Here is a 19663-nt window from a genome sequence, read left to right as displayed (position 1 = left end):
TGGAAATTTGGGGATCAACTGTGGTTGTAATTTGAGATCTTACCTTTAATGTATCAGTATATTTGTGCAGATCCAACAGTGTGGGTTTTTTTGGCAATTGGCAGATGGAAATTTTGTGGATGTGCAGATTTTCCTAAATGCTGTGCTGCTGTCCAGGATTTTTTAAGTACGGCACCCAATATGCTGCTCACCTCTGGGACCCCCCCGGCTGATTTATGCCATAATCTTTCAGTTTGGATTTTCAGATCTTGATAGGTCGTTATCTTCTTCAATTCTTTGTCTTCTATTCTACGATCTCCTGGCACTTCCAAATCAATTGTCCACATTTTCTTCTTTTCAACCACAGTTAAATCTGGTGTGTTACATGCCAAGACTTTTATCAGTGTGAAGGGACTTCTTTCCTTTGTGACTATGTAATGATTCTAGGCTGATCCCTTTTTTAACTCCTCCCCCTGACTTTGCTAATCCTTTTTCTACCATCACTTTGTGTTAAAAAAAAAAATCCCACAATATTTTAACTTGCTCATTTATACTGCTTTTTCAAGAAGTTGCATCACCATTCAGGAAAAAGGATCCCATTTGCTTTTCTATCCCACAGCTACCGCGAGCGATGGGAAATGAAGACACACACCCCTGTTATTCCTTTCTATAACTCAGTATTTCTCAATATTGGTAACGTTAAAACCAGAGGTGGTATTCATCCGGTTCAGACCGGTTCTGGCGTACCGGTAGTGGAAATTTGGACCAGTTCAGAGAACCGGCAAATACCACCTCTGACTGGCCCCGCCCACCCACCCCTGCCCTTTCCCGTCCTATATTCCATTGATTTGTACCTCAGTGCCTCAGCTGAGCTAAAAAACAGCTCACCTCACCGAGGACGATCTTTGAGTTCTGTGCGTGCGAAGCGATCTTTGAGTGCAAAGCGCGCAGAACTGATAGCGTGCAGTTTGGAATCCCACCCCTGGTTAAAATGCCTGGAATTCAACTCCCAGATTTCCCGAGTCAGCCTGCAAGCTGGGAGTCGAAGTCCAGACATCCTAACAATGCACGGTTGTGAAACCTTGCCACCGTAGAGATAGAGCATAGTTTCTCCCCCAAAAAGGCCTTTTTCTCAAAAAAAGAATATTCTCTGTCCTTTTTCTGATTCAGCTGCTGTTGCAGGACCATCCTTGAACCCCTTCCTTCCTCGTTCCTTTCTACAAATATGGCACAATTCCCAGTTTAAAAGACGCATGGCTGTCAAAACGAAAACCCGGTTTAGGTTTCCGATTAGTTCTAAGATCGTGGGATGAGGGTGTATTTTAATTTCCACAAACTCCAGCATTGCCACCAAAGCAGGTCATGAATCCTATGCCAACCCTAATTAAAACGGCCGCCGTGTCGACAGAATCCGTTCACCCCCTCCACGGAGACCAAGTGCTTTAAAAGCTTCAAAGGCTAATAAATATCTTTGCTGAGATGGATCATAATTGCACCCCTTGGTTGGGCAATCGGTGGCATCGGCTTCCCACCGTAACCCACCCACCCACCCTCTGCCATCAACAGGAAGACTCAAGTTCAGAGGACGTTGCAGATTGCATAATTTCTCCTCTCTCCCTCTCTTTTTCTGCTTTTGTTGTGTGTGTGTGTTTTTCTTCCTTTCTGGCCAATTTAAAATTTGTCAAAGCCGGTCGTCTTCTGGATCACTGCCCTTTGATATTTTGTGCACTCCATTTGGCACAAACAAGCCGCAGGGCTGCGGTTCATGCTGACTCCAGCAGAAGTGAAGAGCCGTTCCATTTATCTCGGTTTGCCTGCTGCATAACTTGTTCATTAGCCGGGGGTTCACTGCCTCTGTTAACCCCTGGATGGCTGCTATCATTCCCACCAAATGGCACGTTTTCATGGTGAGAGAGAGCGCCAGGTCCCCCCTCAGCTGCTGGTAGAAGGTGGAAGGTGGGGGGCGGTGTAGGGAGTGTGCGGAGTGTGCGGAGGAGGGGGCTATCTCAGAGCAGGGTTACGTTTTCATTCAAAACTCCGTTCGGTTGGCCCTGGTGCCGGCAGGTTGGGGAAATATTGAATAACGTGACACTGAGCTGCTAATTATCAATTTTCGCGTGCCCTAACTGAAATCTTCATTGGTTTTGTGTTTATTACAATGTCACTCAGTCTTGCCATGTGTGGCGCCTCGGCATAAGCAGGAAAGGGGCACCGCAGGGTGGAGGAGGGAGCCTGGGCTGTAAAAACTATAAGGAATATTTGCTTTGCTCAGTTTGTTGGCAGAAGTGAGTTAACCAGAAGCACGTAGGGAAGAAAAAAAACAGAGCTAACCTTGAAAAACAGACTTGCAAATGTGGTTTTGATTTAGTACAAACCAGTAGGATTGTTTGCTACTGAGTACCAGATTATCCGCCATATATGGATTAAACGGTAGAACTGAACAGTTTCCAAAATATTGCATTATTACCTGAAATGACAAACCGTAAGTTGTTATCAAGTCCAATGTCAGGCGCAAGAAATCTGGAACCAGGATTGTTCAAATGAGTACAAGTTTATTCCATGCTATCTCTAAACAAGAACCTGAACTACTAACAGTCAAGGCAAATTGGCAGGAGATAAGAGTCAGCGGAATTCAGTGGGCTGCCCTTCGGTCTCTTGTGAGCAAGTACAAACGGATTCCAAAGTGATGACACATTTGACGCCTCCTTCGGGCTCAGCCTGGTCATCTCCTACATCTGCTTTTTTCTCTACAGATGAAGGTTTGCAAGGACACTGGGAAGGTGAAAAACAAATTGACTGAGGTTTGTGTTTTCTGCTGAATTGGCTGGTGTCATAGTTTTGACAGCCTTTCTGGCAAAGAACAAGGATCCTAACCCTGGTTCTTTCATGCTTCCAAATGCCATCTTGTACAGGCGCATGAAATGGCATTCGGGAACTGAATTCCTGCCAGACTAATGTACTTTTGCTTGGATTTCTCTTAGCATGTTGGGTGGACCTACGCAACTGTGATGAATCAATAAACTATGGTTAAACATTCCATGGGTTAGCATGTTAACCCAGCTTGTTTGACCCTAGAAGAAAAAATTGGAACTGGCATGTGATAATCCTTCCCACCAGTCTCTATTCCTACCAAGTTTCTTTGTTATTTTATTCTTTGTTATTGTGGCTTGGTGCTGGAACTGTTTCTACAGCTAATCCTTGATTTATAATCTTTTGTTTAGTGACCGAAGTTAACAATGGCACTGAAAAAAAGTGTCAACGGAGAAGCCAGCTTCAATACAACCATGTTACTAACTTAACAACTGCAGTGATTCACTTTACTGTGGCAGGAAAAGTCGTAAAATGGGGCAAAACTCATTTAACCACTAGGCAATGGAACTTTTTTGGCTCAATTCTGGTCTAAGTTGAGGACTGTCTGAACATCTGGGAGAAATGATGTCTGTTATCCAGCATAGGATGCTGAATTACTGGAATTTTTTGTCACTCATGCAGCTTTTGACATTGATTTAGAAATAGCAATAGCCCTTAGACTTATATACTGCTTCACAGCGCTTTACAGCCCTCTCTAAGCAGTTTACAGAGTCAGCCTATTGTTTAGTTTACTTTATTGTCATTGCACCTCGTACAACGAAATTAAATACAATCTTCAGTGTACATTATGACTATGAAAACAAACACAAAAACACACATCCTTCACATTCTGTACATTGAACTGAAAACCCCTGATATTGCATTAATATTGCACTATACAGTAGAATTCAAAAGAGCTACTGCCCTGGGATAGAAGCTGTTTTTCAGCCTATTTGTCCTTGTTTTTATTATCCTGTACCATCTACCAGATGGTAATAGTTAAAAAAAAAAAAAGGGTACCGAGGATGAGATGGATCTTTGAGAAGGTTTTGAACTTCCTTAAGGCAGCGGAAGCTATAAAGCTCTTCCAAAGAGGGGAGAGGGCAACCAGTGATCCTCTAGGCAATGACGTTAACCCTCAGGAGTGCTTTCCTATCTGCCCCTGTGCAATTGGCAAACCATACACAGGTGCAATAAATTAACATACAAACCGTTCACAGGTGCAGCGGTAGAAGGTCACCAGCAGTTTTTCATTCAGTTGTTGTTTTCTGATAAGTCTCAGGTAGTATAGTCTATGCTGGGCCCTTTTGACCAGTGTTGCAATGTGAGCACCCACGTCAGGTCCTCTTTTATGGTAACACCCAGAAACTTAAAACTGGCCACTAGCTCCACTTGGTCTCCACTGATAAGCAGGGGCTAGATGTCTGATCCGTTCCTTCTATAGTCCCCAACAATTTGGATCCTCATTTTACCTGACCTCAGAAAGATGGAAGGCTGAGTCAACCTTGAGCCAGTCAGAATTGAGCTCCTGGCTGTAGGCAGAGTTTTCCTGCAATGCTGCATTCTAACCATTGCACCACCATAATGGCTGTCTGAGGAATTCTGGGAGTTGAAGTCCACAAGTCGTAAAGTCGCCAAGGTTGGAGATGCCTGCCTAACTTGCACTGATGATGTTAACTAGTTTGGGTAATGAAAAGTCAGCAAAAAGAAAGCAAGCTCCCATTATTTCAACCCTGAGCTATAAATATTTTCCTTTATTAATACTTTTCATTTCATGTTTAGTTTTCAAGATTGGGAATAGTATAGAATCTTAACTGTGGTCAGCTTCGACAAGCCAGCTTTAGAAAATTAAGTCATGACTTCTATATTCTTTTTCCTAAGCCTTGTGAGTAGCATCCCAGCCTACGCATGCTGCCTTCCCAAGAGCAGTTGCTATTAAAATGTCTGAAATGAGCCTCCATAACAACCCAGGATGATGTTCTGACCCAAACCCTTTTCCAATAAAACAAACACGAACCAAAGGGAACAGAAACCTTTTAATGATTCTTATGAATCCCCGGTTAAAAGGCTGCTGCAAACTAATTAACTTTGATAAGCACAAGCCTCGCCAAAACTGTGCGAGGCTGCCAAGAATAACAGACAAGGTTACCTAGAAATATTTTACAACACAAGAGTCTTCAAATACCAACTGCAATGATACTGCAATGTCCACGAGGCTCGAATTTCAAAACATCTTTGCTTCCTGCAAAGAATGTCTGATTCACAGCTGGCTTTTATCTTCTTGAAGGAGGGCAGCCTTACTCTTGCAGCCTTACTCCTGAGTTGCCCGTGCTGCTGCAGCTGATCTTTCCTACAAGCAGCCCTGCACTCACACGCACTTGGCCCAGGCTCCTCAGAAACCTCCTCATCGCTGCTGCCAGCCCCCACAATCTCTGAAGGCAGCAGTCCACTCCCTAATGGTCCTGGCCCCTCATCTGAGTCTTTGCTCTCCTCAGCCATCCGGACCTGCTGCCAGCTAACCACAACAGAAGATGACCAAGCCATGATGATTCATATCGTCCCATCATTGGTGAAATCGATGTGAGCGGCATCATTTTGTAATGCGCATGTCATTTGCTCTGCTGATACAGGTGGTCCTCGACTTACGACCACAATTGAGCCCAAAGTTTCTGCTGTTAAGTGAGACATTGGTTAAGTGAGTTTTGCCCCATTTTACAACTTTTCTTGCCACCGTTGTTAAGCAAATCACTGCAGTTCATAAATTAGCAACACGGTTGTTAAGTGAATCTATCTTCCCCAATGATTTTGCTTGTCCGAAGGTTGCAAAAGGGAATCACATGAACCCGGGACACTGCAATGGTCATACCTATGAACCAATTGCCCAAGCCTCTGAATTTCGATCACGGGATCATGGGGCGGCTGCAAAGCTTTGTAAGTGTGAAACATGGCCATAAGTCACTTTTTTTCAGCGGCTGTTGTAACTTTCAGTGGTCACTAAATGAGCTGTTGTAAGTGGAGGACTACCTGAACCATTGACTGGGTAGCTAGGAAGAACGCTGCTTTTGCACTACTCACAGTGTAGTGATATTTTAGTATCTTAGATTTCTTCACACAGAAAGAAAGGTCAAAGTAACCTTAGTGCGTACTGCATTGGTTCCTGTGTCTTCATTAGCTGGTAAGCCAAGAGGAACAGTTGGCAGAGAAGCCAAGGGGAAGAGATCTGTTTTGTTGGCACTGGAGAAGGCACTGTTCTTCTAACCTTCTGGAGATGCTTGGCCTTCTTCAACAGGAGTGTCAAACTCGATTTCTTTGAAGCAGTGGTGGGATTCAAAAAAAATTACTACTGGTTCTGTAGGCAACAGCTTGGTGGGTCTGGCTTGGTGGGCATGGCAGGGGAAGGATATACTGCAAAATCTCCATTCCTTCCCCACCCCACTAACCTGCTTTCCAGCGCCGTTCTCCTGTGCAGGGCAACCAAAGAAGACCCAGCCAATCAGCTAGGACTCAATGGGGGGCGGGCAGAGAAGAGATGGGGCCGGGGCCAGTCAGAGGTGGGATTTGCCAATTCTTTGAATTACTCAAAATTTCCGCTACCGGTTCTGCAGAACGGGTCAGAACCTGCTGAAATACCACCTCTGCATTGAGGGCTGCATCAAGGTTGTGTTTGACCGCAGGGGACCGTGGTGGGCTTGACGTTCACTCGTGTTGAAGGCGCCTTCAAGCGCTCTGCCAGCGAAAACACGCTCCTGGGCCCTGTTTTCAGCCGTCAGTCTCCTGCAGTCCTCTGCCAGCGTTTTTGCTGACTGAGGGCTGCAGGAGGCCATCGTGGCCGAAAACCAAGCCTGGAATGGCTGCGGGCGGCCCTCTCGAGCTCTGTTTTTGCTGGCAGAGGCACCGTGGGCCAGTCCTTTGCTGTTTTCGGGGGGGCCCGTGGGCCAGATCTAAGCCCCCCATGGGCCAGGTTCGGCCCACAGGCCTTGAGTTTGACACATCCCTGTTTTAGAATATCAGAATCCACCTGTCCGCAAGTGGAGACTGTCTCCCTGGGGGCAAAACCTGGAGTGGCTAGATGCCAAATACAGGTCGTCCTTGACTTAACGGCCACAATGGAGCCCAGCTTTTCTATGGAGACAATTCTTAAGGGAATGTTGTCCCATTTTATGGCCTTTCTTGCCAAAGCTGTTAAGTGGATCACTGCAGTGATTAAGCCACTTAACACAGTGGTTAAGTGAATCTGGCCACCCCATTGACTTTGCTTGTCCGAAGGTCTCAGAACGTGATCACATGACCCCAGAACATTGCAACCCTCCTAAATACGAGCCAGTGCCAAGCATCCAAATGTAAATCATGTGACTATTCTGGGGGATGCTACAACGGTTGTAAGGGTGAAAAACGGGCATTAGTCACTTTTTTCAGTGCCGTTGTAACTTCTTTTTTTAAAAAAAAAAAAATTTATAACAACAAAAACAAACGAATAAAACCTTCTTTCTGTTCATCAGTGTGTCAGTTGGGTATGCATTTTTTTGTGCACATAATACAATTATCATACATATTTTACTAATATATATATTTATAATCCTTCTAATCAGTATTTTATATCACATATATCACTTATTAGCTTTAACATTATATTTATTGATGTTCAATAGTATATTTCACATTCATTTTCTTACTCTGTCTAACTCATTCGTTTATCAGTGATAAATATTATACTGTACTTACATATTTCAATTTCTTACTCTTCTATCTAGCCATTCATAAAATAAATTCCAAATTGTATAATAATCTTTTTCCTGTAGTGCCGTTGTAACTTCGAATGGTCACTAAAAGAAACCAGGTGCTCTCCCATGATGCCTCACTTCATAACTTAATGACCAATATCATTTAATGAATTAACGGGTCCTTTTTTTTAGTCCAAAGTAGAGGAGCCACCTGTATCCTTAAGGATTAAGAGATTCATCAGGAAGAATGTTAACCCAGGCCAGTTTCTATGTTAGGGGAAATAGGAAATGTTCAAAAGACACACCAAAGACTACCCCACCCTCACACACACACACACACACACACACACACACTCCAACCCAACTTGTACCCTAGGCCAGTGGCCGCCAACCTTTTGGGCACCGGGGATTGGTTCCACGGAGAGATATTTTTCCGTGGACTGGAGAGGGCGTGGTTTCAAGCGCTGTCTGCATGCCATGGATGGGGCTGGCATGCCGCTAACCGGTGCTGGTCCATGGGCCGGGAGCTGGAGACTCCTGCCTTATGCCAAGTCTATTGTGCTTACATCCTGCAGATATAAATAAGGCAGATCTATGTAAATGTACTTCTGCTAACCAAAGGAATAGGAAGGATGAGTGAGAGAGAGAGAGAGAAAGAGAACACACACACACACATGGAGAGAGAGGGAGGGAGGGAGGGAGAGAGAGAGAGAGGCAGAGAGAGACACACACACACAGACAGACAGTGACAGAGACAGAGGGAGACCAAGAGAGAGGCAGAGAGAGAAAGAGAACACACACACACACACACACACACACACACACACATGGAGAGAGGGAGAGAGAGAGGGAGGGAGGAAGGCAGAGAGAGAAAGAGAACACACACACACACATGGAGAGAGGGAGGGAGAGAGAGAGAGAGAGAGAGAGAGAGAAGAAGAAGAACTTTTCCCAACATCTTTTCTTTTCCTTGGCCTGATCCTGCCAAACTTACAACCTAATTTTGCTAAACAACGACATGCACACCGCTGACTCCCAGATAGAAGCGGGCAACGTGCATTTTCCTACAATCTACAGAAGCTACAAATATTTATCTGTGCTTTAATATTTCAGAAAATTGAATTTCTGTGCAATATTTAAAAGGGTTTTTTCTCTCCCCCTCCCCCCCCCCCAAATGTGTCTGTATCCTGATAAATATAGGCCTTCTGCATTCTGGCTATTCTAAAGTGCTCGGCTGAACATCAGGCTGCAAAAGAAAAACCCTTTCCCCGGTCTTTAATTGTACGCGGAGCTTATGAAATTGATTTGAGAGCTTAGCTTTTTACAATGCCCAGTGAATACAAAACATTTCTGACAATCAATCAATGAAAGAATAATCACTCCATATTCCTCTCTCTCTTCCTCCTCCCTTCCCTATTGTTACTTTTCCCCCTTTTCTTGGGGAGGATAAGGTTCAAATGCCAGAAAATCTTTGTGAGACACCACTTTTAAATTAAGCAGAAAATGGACATTGACACACTTGTTAATCTCACCTGGATCATTATTGGGAGTCTGGAGGTAACAGGCAGCCTTCAAATGCAGGAATGCTCTTTTCCTGAACCACATCTACTGTCTTGCCAAAAAAAGAGAGAGACTTTTTCTCTTCATTTCTTGTTTCTAAACAGCACCGTAGCAAGTTTTGGAAATAGGCAGTCCTTGACTTACAACATATTGAGCCTGGCAATCATAAGTCACGTGGTGGCTCACTTTACAGACATAAAGTGGATCACCACACGACTGGATCCGGTTTGACAACCTTTTTTGGGTCGTAAATGCGATCCAGTTGCCGAGCTCCTGAAATGTGATCAGGTGATTGCGGGGAGCAGGGAGCAGTCAGAACTTCTAATCTAAGCTATAGATATCTTCCTTTTGGGGTCCATCGTAACATAGAACGATCATTAAGCAATCCGTCATAACTTGAGGACTTAACTGTAAATAGTTTTTCCAGGCTGTGTTTTTGATTCTTTCCCCTGGCTGTGCCATGCTGTGAATGGAAGAAAAAACTCAAAAATTGTGTTTTTGCAAAGAGGGTGATTCCTTTGACAAATTTTTATTTGTGACTATGTGTATGTATGCCCACATAAATTTGGTTTTTCCTGTTTCAATGGATACAGGGTTCCCTTTCTTTGTCACAAAAATTTCCTTTGATCCCATTCCATCCCATTCCATTCTATTCAGGGGTGGGATTCAAATTTCTTAACAACTGGTTCTGTGGATGTGCCCTAATTTGTGGGTGTGGCTTGGTGGTCATGTGATTGGGTGGGCATGGCTTGCTGACTGGGCGTGGTTTGGTGGTCATGTGACTGGATGGTCATGGCTTGCTGACGGGGTGTGGCTTGGTGGTCATGTGACTGGCTGGGCGTCGCTTGTATGTAAATATTGTACATATTTATGTAAATGTTGATTTTTTTTTATTTAAAAAAAGAGCAGCTTTTACCCAAAATGAGGCAAAGCAGGCAGGCAGATTGAGTTGCTTGCAGAATCACAGAGTCACTCGCAGATCTACCTTTCTGCAATCTGCTGCCTGAGTCTGCACTGAAAAATAGAAGTTTCAGTCCTAAGGAAGGTTCAGTTCTGCTCTCAGGCCAGTGGTGCAATTTGCCGGTTCTCCGAACTGTGCAGAATCGTAACAACCGGTTCGATAGAACTGTGCAGAATCGTAACAACCGGTTCTATAGAACTGGTCCGAACTGGTAGAATCCCATGCCTGATTCTATGTTATTCTATTTCTATTCTATTCACTCTATTCTATTTCTATTCTATTCTAACTTTATTCTATTCTATTTTAACTCTATTCTATTTCTGTTCTATGCCATCCCATCCCATTCTATTCTATTCTATTTCTATTATATTCAATTTTAACTATTCTATTTCTATTCTATGCCATCCCATCCCATTCTATTCTTTCCCTATTCTATTTTGTTCCGTTCCATTCCGTTCTGTTCTGTTCTGTTATATTCTATTCTTTCCCTATTCTTTCTTTATTCTATTCTACTCTACTCTACTCTAATTCTATTCTATTCTATTCTAACTCTATTTCTATTCTATGCCATTTCATCCCATCCCATCCCATCCCATTCCATTCCATTCTATTCTATTCTATTCTATTCTATTCTATTCTATTCTATTCTATTCTATTCTATTCTATTCTATTCTATTCTATTCTACTCTATTCTACTCTACTCTACTCTACTCTACTCTATTTTCTATTCTATTCTATTTTCTATTCTATTCTATTCTTTCTCCCCTCATACTCTCTTGAGGCGTCTGTGTTGGGAAACAGAGTGGCACATTTATGTAGGGTGGAATTGTTCACATGTACATGCATTGTCCCAAATAAATAATGCTTGTCTGAACCGTAGATAAGCTGCTGAGTGGGGCTCTTCCCCTCCTGTCTCCATGGCTCTTCCCTGCCTCTCTGCCAGCCCCTGACAAGCATCTTTACTTTTGATTTCAGGCACCCCGGAGTTAAACCCAGCTGAGCGGAAGGATCTGGAGGCCAAGCTGAAGGAGCGGGAAGAATTCCTAATTCCCATTTACCATCAGGTAGCGGTGCAGTTTGCTGACTTGCACGACACACCCGGCCGGATGCAGGAGAAGGGTGTCATTACCGTAAGTGTCGGGAATCTTTTCCTGATCAATGCTGTCAAAAAGGAGCTTTCGCCCAGCAGGGCTGGCGGAGCTGCTGCTGAGAAGGTCTTCCCAAACGCAGCGTTTTGAAGGGGAGGGGGGAAGGCCTCTTCCAGCCTGGATGATGCCGACAGCGTGGGGTGAATATTAAAAGTTTGTAAAGGCTAGAGGGAAGGCCCTTAATAGCTCTTGAGGGATCCCTGCTGCTCTTGGTGTGAAGGCAGAGCAGGGCAGCACCGAAAGGAGGAATTTGGTGAAGTCCTTGTGTCCTCCATGTGGATTAAACAATTGTCCCATTCTGCTTGTTGGTAGGAAGGAGAGGGAGATGAGGAGAGGGAGGGATGGAAAGAAGGGAGGGAGGGAGGAAAGAGAGAGGAGAGGGGACGGAGGAGAGGAGAAAAGGAAGGGGAAGAATGAACAAACAAAGAAAGTGGGAGGAGTGGGAGAAAGGAGAAAGAAAGAGAGAAAGAAAAAGAAAGAAAGAAAGAAAGAAAGAGGAAGGGAGGGGAGGAAAGGAAGAAGGAATGGACTCATGGAGGGAGGGAGGGAGGAAGAAGGAAGGAAGGGAAGAGGAAGGAAGGAAGGAAGGAAAAGGAGGGGAGGAAAGGAAGGAAGAAAGAATGAATGAACTAATAAAGGAGGGATGGAGGGAGGAAGAAGGAAGGAAGGAAAGAGAAAGAAAAAAGAAGGAAGAAGAGGGCAGGAAAGGAAGAAAGAAAGAACTAATAAGGGAAGGAGTGAGGAAGGAAGGAAGGAAGGAAGGAAGGAAGGAAGGAAGGAAGGAAGGAAGGAAGGAAGGAAGGAAGGAAGGATGGATGGATTCTGGGTCCTTATATGTTGCCATGTTTTGGTTACACTATGTGCAAGGTGAGCCCTGCTGCTATGAATTGTAAGTCTGCTAAGTTTCATGCAAATCATGTTTTTCCCCTCTCAGTGTAATGAAATCTTTTTGTTCTTATTTTTAAAACATTCTTTTTAATCGTTTGACAAATCAACTTGTAAGCCAGCATTTTGGCCTACAGAGTCTGTGGCCTATACAGCCTGTTTTCCTGACTGGTTCTTTTGCAATAAGCCAGCTTGGGCGCGCTCACCTTGAACAGTTGGACTATCAAGCCACCATCTGGGCAACAGCAGCCTCATTCTGACGCATCTAATTGAACTGGGAATGGTGTGTTGCTTGTGGCTGCGTACAGGGACGCAAATGCTGCTGAGCAAAATGGTTTTAGTTGCAAGAGAATGTAGCTCTGACTTCTTCATCGTTTGTTAAGCAGAAGTCCTCTAAAAATAGAAACCTGGCTCTTGACAGGGTCTAATTTTGACTTTTTTTAAAAAAAAAACTCTCCGCTCCATCTTTTCCCATCACGTGTGGGAAAATTGGAGCGGGGAGACTGTGACTTTTTAAAATAACTTTTTAAAAACCCCTCAGTTGGTTTTGGGTTGGGGCTCTTCAGCGAAGGAAAAAGCATGCCCAGATATTTAACTAAATATCTTTTTAAAAAAAGGAAATTTGAACGAAGATAAAATAAGAAAAGAAGAAAAGAAAAGAAGAAAGAGAAAGTTTAAAATTTCAAGAAAGGGAAAAAAGAGAAAAGAGAGAAAAATAAAAAGTAACTTCCAATTTTAGAGATCTTATAATTACCATTGTAAGTTTACCTCTTACTCTGTGGTTACAACATAGCTCTCTTCTATTATCTATTCTGTCTAATCGTCAAAATTGTACATTCAGGTTTTTTTTCTGTTTCACTCAAAAAGTCCACGAGGACTTTCCTGTCAGCAATAAACATATACAAATAGTCCTCCATTTGAAGGGTCCTTGGTGCTCTCTGAGCTTGCTTGTTTCCTTGCAGACGTTTCATTACCCTAACTAGTCACTAGCACTGATGATGCTACCTAGTCTGGTTATGAAACGTCTACAAGAAAACAAGCAATCTCAGAGCGAGGACCCCTCATTTAAACCCTGAGCTACAAATAGTCTCCTTTATTAGTCCTCAGCTTACAACTAGTAGCTTAGTGACCATTCAAAGTTACAATAGACCTCCTCAGAATGTATTTACAACTTGGTTCCAAAATTCTGACAACTGCCCCCCCCCCCCACGCTAATCATGTGACCACATTTTGGCCACTCAGCAACATGGCCATTTGCAGTGTCCCGAGGTCACATGACTGTGATTTACGACCCAAACCCGGCTTTTACTTCCACGGTGAACAATGAGTTTCCCTTAATGGCTGGCTGGATTCACCTAAGGACCACCACCAAAAAAAAAGGGTTTGTAAAATCAGGTCGGTCAGCAAGGTGACTCGTTTTACGACAGACACAGCTTTTAGCCGCAATAAGCAGGCTTTCTTATGGTCGTTACTGCCTGTGTGGTCTCTCAAATTCTTTTACTAAGTGGCATTTTCTTCGATTCTTGCCTTCTGTTACTACCGTGTTTCTCATATAATAAGGCTGGGTCTTATTTTATTTTGAGCCCCGAAAAAATGGCTAGGCTGTCTTTTCGGGGGTGACTTAATTCCCCCCCCCCTTGCATCTTCGGGCGGGCGGCAACGGCTTGGATGTTGACCTTGGCGTTGGTGGGGCACTTTGTATCGAGGTCAACGCAGGCAGCACCATATCCGGGTGTGCAACAAAAGTACTTCCTAACGGCAAGCCCCCCCACCATTCCCCCCCATTTCGCATGTTTTAATATCGGCCTTAATTTGGGGGGAGGGGCTTAATTTCATTTCATGCCTATAAAACATGCTGGGACTTCCTATTGGGGGAGGCCGTATTGTTGGAGAAACAGGGTAATTAATTGGTAATTCCAAAGGTTTGATCTTTCTCATGGGCCATTTTCAAGTTTGGGCATGATGAGTTTTTCTGCAATTAAGAATGAGGGGCGGGGTCCAAAAAAAGAAAACAAAGATGGCCATGTTTAGAAGGAGTGCAAAACCCCTTGGGTAGAGAGCAGAGGTGGTATTCAGCAGGTTCTGACCAGTCCTGGAGAGCCGGTTGCGGAAATTTTGAGTAGTTCAGAGAATCGGTAAATCCCGCCTCTGATTGGCCCCGCCCCCATCTATTCTCTGCCTCCCATTGAGTCCCAGCTGATTGGCTGGGTCTTCTTTGGTTGCCCTGCACAGGAGAAGGGAGCTGGAAAGCAGGTTAGTGAGGTGGGGAGGGAGTGGGGATTTTGCAGTAACCTTCCTGCAGGAGTGGGGAGGGAATGGAGATTTTACAATATCCTTCCCCTGCCACGCCCATAAAGCCACACCCATAAGGCCACACCATGTCCACAAAGCCATGTCCACAAAGCCACGCCCACAGAACCGGTAGTAAAAAAAATTGAATCCCACCACTGGTAGAGAGAAATAAATGTATGTATGTATGTATGGATGGATGGATGGATGGATTCATTCATTCATTCATTCATTCACTCATTCATTCATTGCATTTGTTTGCCTACCCTCTCGCTTCAAAGCTATCCTGGGCAGCTTTGTTGTTTGTTGTTAGTTGCAAAGTCGTGTCCGACCCATCGTGACCCCATGGACAACGTTCCTCCAGGCCTTCCTGTCCTCTACCATCTCCCGGAGTCCATTTAAGGTCACACCGACTGCTTCAGTGACTCCATTCAGCCACCTCATTCTCTGCCATCCCCTTCTTCTTTTCTTCTCAGTCGTTCCCAGCATTAGGCTCTTCTCCAGTGGGTCCTTCCTTCTCATGAGGTGGCCAAAGTCTTTGAGTTTCTTCTTCAGGATCTGGCCTTCTAAAGAGCAGTCAGGGTTGATCTCCTCCAGGACTGACCGGTTGGATGGCCTTGCAGTCCAAGGGACTCGCCAAGAGAGTCTTCTCCAGCACCAGAGTTCAAAGGCCTCAATTCTTTGGCGCTCAGCCTTCCTTAGGGTCCAACTTTCACAGCCATGCATTGCAACTGGGAAAACCAGACCCTTGACTATACGCACTTTTGTTGGCAGGGCGATGTCTCTGCTTTTTAGTATGCTGTCTCTGGGCTGCTTACAACATTAAAAAGCAGTACAACCGTAAAAATTAAACATTTCTAAAAACAATAAAAGTGTCCCGCCTTTATTTTTAATAAACAATTCAAGGTGGGGAAAATTTCGATACAACTTCTTCCTCCGATTTCCCCCACAACAACAACCCTGTGAGGCGAGCTAGGCTGAGAGAGAGAGAGAGAGAGTGATCCAAAATCACCCAGTCGGCTTTTAAGATTAAGGCAGAACTAGAACTCACAGCCTCCTGGTTTTTAGTCTGGTGCCTTCACCACTAGGCCAAACAGGCTCTCTCTATAAAAGTGGATTTATTCAAAAGAGCTTCTAAAGGCTCCAATCAGTCAAGGTTTCTGTGAGAAAATTGGACATCCACTTTTCTGGAATGGTCTGAAGAATCCTGTGCTAAGTTGGGGGTAAGACTAGAGGACCTCAAAGGTCCCTTCCAATCCCATCCTTCTGTTCTTCTAGAGCAGGCATGGGCAACTTTATGACCTGTGGACTTAAATTCCCAGAATTCCTGAGCCAACATGGCTGACTTGGGAATTCTGGGAATTGAAGTCTACAAGTTGTAAAGTTGCCATAGTTACACACCCCTGTCCTAGAGAGTGTATGTTAAGAAGCCAAAAAAAAAGTCCACACAAGGCACTGTCACACTGTGTTTCTACATCAACTTGAGATAAAATTGCTCATGGCCCAAACAGGGCTCACAAACATGGTTACAAGGGTGTTAATTGCTCTCCTTTCGGCTCTTTCCCCATCAAACCATTTTATGGAAAGAGGAGGAGGAGGAGACAGTCCCTCATCATAAATACATGATTGCCTGAGAAACTCAAGAGTTCTTGTCAGAAAAACACACCATGTAGTAATTTTCACTCAGGAGAAGAAGAAGAAAAAGCAATTTGGCCTGTGTGTGCCCAGATTTATTTATCGATCTCAAATATTTACATTTGGCCTCTCGGGCCTCCAAGGTGGCTTGGCGATAAGTGAAAATGAATACATGATAAACATCCCATTGTTTTGACGGGAGATTAGCTGTGTCTTGAAAAAGGAGCATCCATAATGTAGATTAAGAGTAAATCTCTAGTCATGTTGGAGAGATAACGGTGCAACGAATGGGGGCTTCACACACACACACACACACACACACACACACACATCAGCTCTTCATGCTATAAAACATCCTCTGATCTTGGTTCCTTTGTTTTAGTTAAGGAAGTCGCACCTTTATCGTCAACTGCAAAATATTTTTTTCTGGCTCTCCTGTGGGTCAGATGGGACTTGTGGCCTTGGTTCTTTGCTATCATTGTGAACTCCGTTCTCTGCGCTCTTCTTCCCGTCCTTGTTTGCACCCAGGATGTGCTAGAATGGAGAACCTCCCGTTCGTTCTTCTACTGGAGAATACGGCGTCTTCTTCTGGAGAACTTGGTCAAGAAAAAGATCCACACGGCAAATCCTGAACTCACCGATGGCCAGATTCAGGCAATGCTGAGACGCTGGTTTGTGGAAGTCGAAGGCACAGTTAAGGTACAGCCCAATTTATCTATCTATCTATCTATCTATCTATCTATCTATCTATCTATATCTAGTGTCTATATCTATTTATCTATCATTCATCTATCTACCTATTATCTATATCATTCATCTATCTATATCTATTATCTATCATCCATCTATCTATTATCTATATCTATCATTCATCTATCCATCTATCTATATCTATCTATATCTATTTATATCTATTTATTTATGTATTTATATCTATCTATCTATCTATTGACCATTTATCTATCTATCTATATCTATATCTATCTATATCAATCATTCATCTATCTATATCTAGTATCTATATCTATTTATCTATCATTCATTTATCTACCTATTATCTATATCATTCATCTATCTATATCTATTATCTATCATTCATCTATCCATCTATCTATATCTATTTATTTATTATCTATGATATCTATTTATTTATGATCTATTTATGTATTTATATCTATCTATCTATCTATCTATCTATCTATCTATATCAATCATTCATCTATCATCTATATCTAGTATCTATATCTATTTATCTATCATTCATCTATCTATCTATATCTATTTATTTATATCTATTTATGATCTATTTATTTATGTATTTATATCTATCTATCTATCTATCTATCTATCTATCTATCTATCTATCTATCTATCTATCTATCTATCTATCTATCTCTGTCTCGGGTGTGTTTGTTTGACATCACCCTCCTAGCTATAAAATCAAAGGGAAAAACCTGCTGAAATCTTTGATTAACATGGGATCTAGAAAAATATGTGGAATTTTTGTTTTGAGATATGATTGACCTACAAGATTTAAAAAAAAAAAGATTTTAAAAAATAGAGAAACATGGTGTGATTTATTTCAGCAGTCATGATGCAGCTAATTTATTCAAGTTCTGGAATTTGGGCTATTCTTGTGTGTAATTTTAGAACAGTGGGATGGTTGAATATATTCTCTTCCATGTAGATGGAAGTACAGTTTGGTTTTAACACCAAATAGATTTTGCGTGTTAGAGGTTGCTAGGAAAAAAACTGCATAATTATAATCAGGCCTTATGTGGCAGTGGCTTTGGAAGAGAAATTTACAGGGGAAAATAATTAAGCTTACTGCAATATATCCTGAGCTGTCTAGAGAAGGCAGGTAGTAAGTCTCCATAGAAAGATATTCATGTACTTAGTGAGGAAGACTGATTCTGTTTGATTTGGTTTTGGAATCCAGTTATTTCCATATCCTATGCCCAAAACCCCTAGTTTTAGTGCAATCAGACAGACTATACTTTATAGATAGTTTCAAAACACAGCATTCTTATTTTCACCTCCAGGTTTGTAAAGGTCTACTTAAAACTAAAAATACAACAGATATTTACTTATACATTTATCTATATCTAGCTCTGTCTGTCTGTTTGTATCTGTCTGTCTATCTATCCAACTATTCATCTATCTATCATCTCTCAAATTTATTGGCCACCCATCCTCCCACAAGGTAACTCTGGACGGCTTACAGCAGGGGTATCCAACCTTGGCAACTTTAAGACTTGTGGACTTCAACTCCCAGAATTCCTCAGCCAGCAAAGCTGGCTGAGGAATTCTGGGAGTTGAAGTCCACAAGTCTTAAAGTTGCCAAGGTTGGATACCCCTGGCTTACAGCATTAAACGTTTCAACATTTCTTGAAAATGGAAGCCATGTATGGACATCTGGCTCCCATTTTGGTTAGAATTTTGACAATGAAGTTGTCCAAGGTGAGCTAGGTGGCGCGACAACTACCTTTTTATTACTCCAGTATCATGTGGAGTATATTGTTACTTATCCGTAACAACAGGTTGAATCATGTCCTAAAATCTTTTAAAGGAGGGGTGGCCGGCCTTGACAACTTTAAGACCTATGGACTTCAACTTCCAGAATTCCCTAGAATTCTGGGAGTTAAAAAGTCCACAGGTCTTAAAGTTGCCTAAGTTGGAAACCCCTATTCTAAAAAAGGGACACTATTATGGAAATGGACAAGGTGGTTTGGCAGCACAGAAATTTTTCTACAGACTCGTGAGTTCAGTCCATTGATCAAGCACCAGGGACAACACCCTTTTTGTCAGAGTGTTTGCAGTGTGGCTACTATTGTGATGACAACCCAGGAGCAAAAAACAGCACACACAGAGGCTTTGTCTTTTAACAGAGGCTATATACATACATATACGTGGTAGGCAAATACCTGGCAATCAATCAAGCTTCTTTACTTTGCACAGAGAACCACAATGGAGAGAAAAGAGGTACTGCATCCTCAGTCTTAAAGCGGTAATAACCATGCTGATTCATCCTCATTGCATCAGCCTTACAACAGCTGGTCAGCTATTAAATCTCAATACCTTGACACTTTTGATCCTAAGTGATCATTCCCATAATAGGCTGGTCCTGCAGACAAGATTTGATCAACAAACAATATTCTATCATTTCCCCTTGTGGCTGTTGCCTATTTACAGCTCCCAGCCTTCCAGGTTTTGGAGAAAAATCAATAGGCAGTTTTAACTAGGCTTAATAGGAAATGAGCTGAGAATGAAAGCTTCAGTGAGAATTCTCTTCCGTTGGAATGCTCTCCTGTTGGAATTAAAACTCGCTTAGTGTCTTCTCTGTCCTGTTTTTAAATATCAGCAGCATTTCCCCCCACCCCTGTTTTCAATATGCTTGCAGTTAGCAACCGGTACTCTCCAAAACTGGTAGCTGGCCTTCAGGTTTTTTTAAGTAGGAAGAAAAAAATGGAGATTCAATTGAACTAGAAATGCTGCAAAAGGGAATGTGTTTGGGGTGTGTGTGTATGTGTGTGTGTAAAACTTGTATTCTGGAGAGTTCAGAGCTTTGGAAGGTAAAAAGCCTTACCAGCTTTATTTATATATATATTAAGCCTGGCATCTAGTTAGCTAATACA

The 19663-nt window shown here is 42.8% G+C and overlaps 1 protein-coding gene across 5 annotated transcripts in view; it reads left to right on the top strand.

Annotated features, from left to right (window-relative positions):
• Window positions 1-19663, top strand: part of ACACA (acetyl-CoA carboxylase alpha) — a 277236-nt gene that overhangs the window by 247065 nt on the left and 10508 nt on the right. For all 5 annotated transcript variants that reach the window (XM_087956715.1, XM_087956703.1, XM_087956708.1 and 2 more), the window contains 2 exons: window positions 11047-11201; window positions 16557-16727. In XM_087956715.1, coding sequence (XP_087812841.1) covers window positions 11047-11201; window positions 16557-16727 — 326 coding nt within the window. The remainder of the gene's footprint in view (window positions 1-11046; window positions 11202-16556; window positions 16728-19663) is intronic.

Source organism: Notechis scutatus, chromosome 1 (assembly GCF_049901735.1).
Source record: "Notechis scutatus isolate UNSWTSFEM ecotype Mainland chromosome 1, rNotScu1.2, whole genome shotgun sequence".
Taxonomy (NCBI): Eukaryota; Metazoa; Chordata; class Lepidosauria; order Squamata; family Elapidae; genus Notechis; species Notechis scutatus.
This window is presented reverse-complemented; position numbering and strand designations above follow the sequence as displayed.